Source organism: Lipophrys pholis (assembly GCF_963383615.2).
Source record: "Lipophrys pholis genome assembly, chromosome: 13".
Lineage (NCBI taxonomy): Eukaryota > Metazoa > Chordata > Actinopteri > Blenniiformes > Blenniidae > Lipophrys > Lipophrys pholis.
In genome coordinates this window covers 7,798,814-7,805,762 of record NC_137632.1, presented here as the reverse complement: position 1 = coordinate 7,805,762, position 6,949 = coordinate 7,798,814, and the positions used below count along the sequence as shown (strand labels likewise).

Here is a 6,949-nt window from a genome sequence, read left to right as displayed (position 1 = left end):
TTGCCTGGGTTTACATTTTTCCTCATGTCAATATCACTCAGTTGGCATCTTCTCAAGTCCCCCTTGTCTATTTTATGTGATTAAACCATTTATGTTACGTCGGTTCAACTTAAAACGGCACAAAAGAACACGATTTTTCATTGAGGTAGACGTCTATACGTCTTATTTGGAAGCAAAGCAACTAAATCACAAAGAAAAACTAGATTAAAAGTCAGCTGTTTCTAAAAGTACAAATTAATCTAAATTACACTTTACTTAAATACACATGTACATTTAAGTCACCACTTATGTCTAAAGTTGAGTCAAAGATTAGTATTGGCATTAAAATGTCCATCCTGCAAACTTACAGCCATGTTATGTTTATGATAAAGGCGATGATCTCCAGTTCATCCCAGGGGAAGCAAAAACAGATTTAACAAACATCTACAGACAAGTTACAGTGAAATAAACCTCAACTGCTTTTGGACGATCTCAGTATTTACTGTAAAAAGTCTCTCGACATAGTTTGCAATTTAAAATGTATTTTTCTCATTTGTAACTCACTGACACCTCAAGTCATTAACAACATCCACTTTGACATACTGCTATACAAACTACAGGAAGTTTTCAACTCCCCTGTTTTGGGGAGTTAAATCTTTAACTTTTTAAAATTAGACTCAGGATCAGGATTTTAACCGTCTAAGTTCCTGTTAAACTACCTGATGCCAATACATCAATGCAGAACATTATTCTGTTTCAGTCGTACAATTTAAATTTGGTGGGTAGAATCTTGAAAGTATGGTTTGGAAATGAAAGAAATCTGAAGTTGATTTTGAATTTATATCAATGAAAGGTGCAAATAGTAATGTCTCTTACTGGTTCTCTTGGTAAACGTGACAATTTTTACTAATATTCTCAAAAATAAAACTCCCAACATTAAAGTATACATAGTTAAATTTAGTTTTGGCTGTAAAAATTTAAAGTGTGGTTATTTTTCTCCTTGGATTTAAATCTCTAATAATGCATCAAAGTCATTATATGATCTAATCTATCCTGGAATATACCGTGTATATATATATATATATATATATATATATATATAATAATTAATGCTTTTGCGAGATGTAATCAAACTAGCATTTAAAGGGTTAAACCCCTCTGGCTGGTTGAATGTTTGGTAGTTTTATACAAAGCTGAGGTGGCAGGAGAAATAAAAACTGAAAATATAATCCTCTAAAAGACTTTTTTCTCCCGATGGTTTGAGAGGATGTTAAAGCAAAGTATTGCTGCTACTTTGCTCCGTGTTAAAGCTGCAGAGCCTCTTCATCCCTAAAAGCATGACATCATAGAGGAAGGCTGCTCCTCTATGTGTGTGTGTGTGTGTGTGTGTCCAGACTGAGGGGCGTTTAATTCCGCACACCACACACACTCCCTGCACGGCTGCAGGGGGGGGGGGGGGGGGTGGCTTTGCATTGCCTGTATGTTTTTATTGTTTTATTGTCACCATCATCATCATCATCATTACTGATGCGTTCAGCTCGCGTGGATGCTCGCGCCGCTCGCAGCCGCGCGTGAGCGTCGTCGCATCCCGGATGAGGAGAGCTCGCGTCCGCTTTTATCTGACAATCTTCGAACCAGATGCAACAGATCGCACAAGGCTTTTTTTATTTATTTATTTATTTTTATGTTTTTTACTCCCCTCTCACGAGCTTCTTATGGCTTGTTTGATCGCAGCATCCGGAGATAAGCAGTGATCTTCATCAGATATGGCAGCGAGAGCGTCGGAGCCGCTCTGTCAGCCCTGTGTTTACCATGAAGCTCTTAAAGGTGAGTTCCTGCAGGTTCTTTTTCCGTTTCATTGTTATCATCAGCAGTGCTTTGGGGATGCAGTCTGACCACTCCCCTGAGGCAGACAGCTGCACTTTCTCCCAGGTTGTGGGGAGGAGGAGGTGGGGGGGGGTTCAGGGATTGAGCGTTTGAAATGATGGGGGCGGATGCTGATGTGACTGCTGTGTGGTCAGTGGAGCTCCAGGTGAAGAGACCTCTGATGCCCGTCCGGCTGAGTCCAGAGCAGGTGGGCCTGGAGATGCTGTGTCTGTGTGGACAGCTGGACCTCCTCATCAGAGCGCAGATGCAACAGGTAAAACCACCTGGCCAGCCGCCCGACGCAGAGTTCAACCTGCGGCACGCCAAAACCCACCCATAGTTCAACCTCTCATAAGAAATACTTGGACTGTGTGTCACACCAGAGAGATTGCACGACTGCCAGACGCAGGTTTCAGATGTGGTACAGAGGAGCGCTGGGTTCTGCACTGCAGCTGCTCCTGAACCAAGCTCAGGACTTTTTGGCTCGACTTTAGTGACGTCATGATGGAAACTTGCAGGATTTGTCTTCACACCGGACCCACACATTTGCCCACTGGGGGAATTTTACAACGATCAAAGCACATTTTAAGAACTCACAGAATACCTTTTTTTTTTAATTGATTTTTTTTTTTTAAATAGCCTTGTTAACTGCCAGAAAGTGTTTGACAGTGACGTGGAAGTCTGAGTCTCGTCTTCCTATAGCTCGACGGTTAATGGAGATGAATAGATGCGTCATTTGAAATACTCACCGAACACTGACACTCTGCCCACACCTTTATCAGACGTATTATAAAAACTATACCAAACACATACACCACAAATCACCCGTATGAGCTGTGTGTGTGTGTGTGTGTTTTGTTAAATTTGAAACTTAACCCCCCCCTCGCTCACAAAAAAAATACTTTTACAAAGTTTTGGTGAAAGATATTTGTTATTCCACATTGAAGTAGAAAATCTTTTTTTATCACATGTGGATTGAAAACAGGATGGAGGATGTTACCACACGCAGTATTGACCTTCCATTAGTACACACAGTTTGAAACGCAGACAGTAAATCCTGTTGTCTTTGTTCTTGCTTCTAATGCCTTTTCAATGTGCTACATTTCTACTTTATATACTGATCTCACGTGCAGAACTTTGGAACTGTTCGATATGCTTTTAGATTATATGAATATATAAACACGCCCCCGTCATATAAGACATGACCCAGTTTGATCGTGGCCGTTGTGACGCTTCAGTTCCAGGAGCAGCTGGGACGAGGCTGCAGTCCCGAGGAGTCCGACACTTTCCAGGCTCAAGGTGTGTCTCACGCTCCTCCCTCAAGATCAACAAAGAGTAGAACCTAATCAAGTCCATTTTGATTGCTGCATTTGTGCGTTTGGGAACTCTGAAATTTACCATTTGGTAAATTCCCATTTTCCAGTCGCGAGCATTTCCATGACAACCAGGACCATCCAACATGTCTGTCCACTCACGTTTAGATCAAATGACAAACAACGTTTGAGCACCCATATACAGGGAGATAATAGGATTTGTAAGGTTGATATTCTTTATGTGATTCACATTTAAAATCACATCTTTTTTTCTTTTCTTTTTTTTTTTTTTACTGGTAAAGTGTCACATGGCATGCTGAAGAGTCTGGTCACTTTCCCTGTTTCATTATTACGAAATACATCATTTAGAAATACTTTCAGCTCTCATGTTTTGCATGTTGGAGATAAAACTTCCTACTTTACAACATTTTCCAATCGGGAGTTACCACTTTGACTTCAGTCAGGCCTACTTTCCCCACTATAAGCTCACCATTTCCCAGTTTCTCATGAACACGCCACCATTTACCACACATTGTTTACATAATCAATAATGGTTTCACAATAACATTCAAATGTACACTACATAACCACATACAGAAGTAGTCCGATGCGGTCACTCCATTTCTCTGTAAATTGTGAGATCATACTTTTTTTTTCTTTCTTTTTAAGTAAAAACAGTTTCTTACAAGTCTTGTATTTTCTTCTTCCTCTTTAAAGGATCAGACATTCTTGACCAGATGCTGCAGTGCCTTGAACATCTACCAAAGCCTATGCCACAGCTGGAGGTACCGCATCTATTGTGCAATATTAAAAAGAAGCTCGTGAAAGGCTGTGATCCAGGGTGTGTGATCTGAACGTGCGTTTCCCTCAGGACTACCTGGACATGGTGGGCCTGTCGGCCATGTTTCCCCGTGTGGAAGTCTTCCTCATTCAAGGCAGCCCTGTGGACATGCTGGAGAGGCCGCTGATGGACGGTGAGAGACCCCGGCTGGCGATCACACTACAGACACGCTTCACCATCACAAAAAAAAACCCTGACGTAAGCTGCTGTTGCAGAGTACTACTTCCACGTTTCCAGACTGAACCAACTCCTGGTGCTGAGTCAGCAGCTGGAGGAGGACATCAGGCACCTCGGAAGTCACAAGTACATTGCCCACCAGCTCTCGGTTATATATGTGAGGAGCATTAAATTACAGCCTTTTCCCTTCTTTTCCTCCAGCTGGGCTCCTCTTCTTATACCCATAAACTTTGCCGTGTGCTTTTGTTCGCTGCAGCAAGTCGTCAGCTCCTTCAGGGGAATTCGGGTCTTCTCTGAAATAAAGAGGGATATTGAGGCCAACTTCAAACAGATGAAACAGTCTCTTGTGGTGGAGGACGGCTCCAGGAACGAACCTCAGCTGGCTGCTCATTATATCAACTGGTGAGCTCAAATCTGATGATGATGATGATGATGATGATGGTGATTAATGCAGCAGCGGTCTAGTAGGAGCCTTCCTCTCTTCTCTGTGCAGGATCTTAGAAATAACTCAAAGCTTGACGTCGGTGGTGTTGTCGCTGCCGGAGGAGCTGACGGACGACCTCCACCAGGCTGTGACCTTCGTGTCGCAGCTCCTGTCCTGACCGGTCACCACAACGTCTCCTCTCACTAGATGAACCGCTGGTTTTGTGACTGTGAAAAGGTGCTACACATTTTCATTCAGCTAAACATTAGTGGGATGTGAAAGTTATGTGAGTCGTGTAGGTTCTTCAACCCCCACCCCCACCCATGAGCCCCCTGCTGTGAGTCAGTTGTTAGGGATTGAATGTAAAGCGTGTTGATCCCTCTTTGCACTACTGTTAGATTTTTTTAACGTAAAATGATATAATAAAAACAAATGCAACAGGACAAGAAGGTTTGTTTTTGTTTTGTTCTCTATTTATTATCAGTGAGCGCTTGTATGGATTACAACACCTTTTATGTGCGCACATTATGCATCCACCTTCTCAAACTCAATCTATAGAGTTAGGAACCAATCCCAGCCAGCCACGGGTAAAGACAGGTCGCTCTGGACAGGTCGCTCTGGACAGGTCACTCTGGACAGGTCGCTCTGGACAGTTCTCTCTGGACAGGTCACTCTGGACAGGTCGCTCTGGACAGTTCTCTCTGGACAGGTTGCTCTGGACAGGTCACTCTGGACAGGTCGCTCTGGACAGGGTGCTCTGGACAGTTCTCTCTGGACAGGTTGCTCTGGACAGGTCACTCTGGACAGGGTGCTGTGGACAGGGTGCTCTGGACAGGTTACTCTGGACAGGGTGCTGTGGACAGGGTGCTGTGGACAGGACAGGTCGCTCTGGACGGGTCACTCTGGACAGGGGGCTCTGGACAGGTCGCTCTTCAGCAGGAAATAGAACCAGACATACTCACATCAGAGTCACTGTTTAATCTCACTGGCATGTTTGTGGACTGGAAGCCAGAGTACCTTGGAAAAACCCAGGATTCAAACCTATGACCTCACTATGAGGTGAGATTCCAACTTATTCATTTCCATCCATCCATCCATCCATCCATCCATCCATCCATCCATCCATCCATCCATCCATCCATCCATCCATCCATCCATCCATCCATCCATCCATCCATCCATCCATGAAAAAACACAACGACAGACAACACACAGTCACGTTGACGCCTCGGGGAAACTTACTGTCACCAGTTTACCTCTCATGCACGTTTCATCACACAGAATCAACAGTTCTCTCTTGTCGGGCCTTTTTCCAGCAGCATTGGAGATTTAAGTTATCAGACATGTTTGTGATTAAGGATAATCTGAATTTGTGCGATTCATTAATAATTAATTTGAGTTTCTTCTTAAGGATTTTAATTGTACACTGGTTTTGTTTTAGAAATCCCGTTTGTATACTTTTATTATTGCATGATCCCTTTGAGTTAACTATACTATTTTAATCTCATTTTATGACATTGTTGCAGAAGTGCATTGGTTTTATTGGTCTGAATATTTGACTGTGTCTTTGTACATTTCCATCCATATGCACTCCTACCTATGAACTACATACAAAATGTAAGGACATTTTTGTTTGGTGAGATTTCAGTTACAACTAAGCTTCATGCATTAAATCCCACACCATTGGGAAGCCTTTGTTCCCCTTTAGATTTATGTCATATTTGGAAGGAGCATGCATTTGTTTGATGAGAGAGCTGAGTGGTGAAAAGTTGATCAAATCCTGAACAAATGCACACAGCTTTTCTTTGCTATTGACTTTTATGTGTTGAATTGAATGATTGAAGCCTGAAGAAACAAGACATATAGAGAAAGTAACAAGTGATTTATTTAACAAACGGGGGCCTCAGTAGGATGTGGAAGAACCACACTCAGCAACAACAGCCTGGCCTCTTTGTCTTCCCCTCGTGGTTAACAGCCTGTCCACACACCGCTGTGGAATCTCATCCCATTCTCCTGTCAGCATTTGTTGGAAGTCAGCTAACATTATTGTTTTGAGCTCTTTGGAAACAATCAGCGGGCCCAAACTAATTTCACATGTGTTCATTTGGGTTGAGCTACAGACTTCTGGTGGTCATTTCCATCCGCTCGACTCCCCGATAAAACCAAAATGTTGTCATCTTAAACTGGACATATTGCCACTGGTTGCAGATTCTCATATTAAAATCCCTGCAAGGATTCAAAAACATTCCACAGATACGGCTCGAATAGTCAGCTCTGCTGCTCATCTCACAAATGCACATTCCTTCCAGGTGTCATGTTTCTTGTAAACACAAGCGTTGCATTTTATTG

General features: G+C 42.8%; 1 protein-coding gene across 1 annotated transcript; it reads left to right on the top strand.

Moving 5' to 3' along the window:
* The first annotated feature begins 1,324 nt into the window (after nucleotides 1–1,324).
* On the top strand, nucleotides 1,325–5,044 carry LOC308118537 (uncharacterized protein). Its single transcript, XM_080477991.1, has 8 exons — nucleotides 1,325–1,806; nucleotides 2,001–2,119; nucleotides 3,084–3,144; nucleotides 3,876–3,943; nucleotides 4,030–4,132; nucleotides 4,215–4,333; nucleotides 4,433–4,578; nucleotides 4,670–5,044. Exons 1-8 carry the CDS (start codon nucleotides 1,746–1,748, stop codon nucleotides 4,776–4,778), a joined length of 786 nt encoding a protein of 261 aa, XP_080334117.1. The 5' UTR covers nucleotides 1,325–1,745; the 3' UTR covers nucleotides 4,779–5,044.
* The last annotated feature ends 1,905 nt before the right edge of the window (nucleotides 5,045–6,949 follow it).

What these genes read in the sequence shown, in the direction of transcription:
- LOC308118537 (XM_080477991.1), top strand. Translation starts at nt 1,746, where the DNA reads ATGGCAGCGAGAGCGTCGGAGCCGCTCTGTCAGCCCTGTGTTTACCAT. An exon ending in TTACCATGAAGCTCTTAAAG is followed by an intron (nt 1,807 to 2,000) that starts GTGAGTTCCTGC and finishes CTGTGTGGTCAG; the next exon opens with TGGAGCTCCAGGTGAAGAGA. An exon ending in ACCAGCTCTCGGTTATATAT is followed by an intron (nt 4,334 to 4,432) that starts GTGAGGAGCATT and finishes TGTTCGCTGCAG; the next exon opens with CAAGTCGTCAGCTCCTTCAG.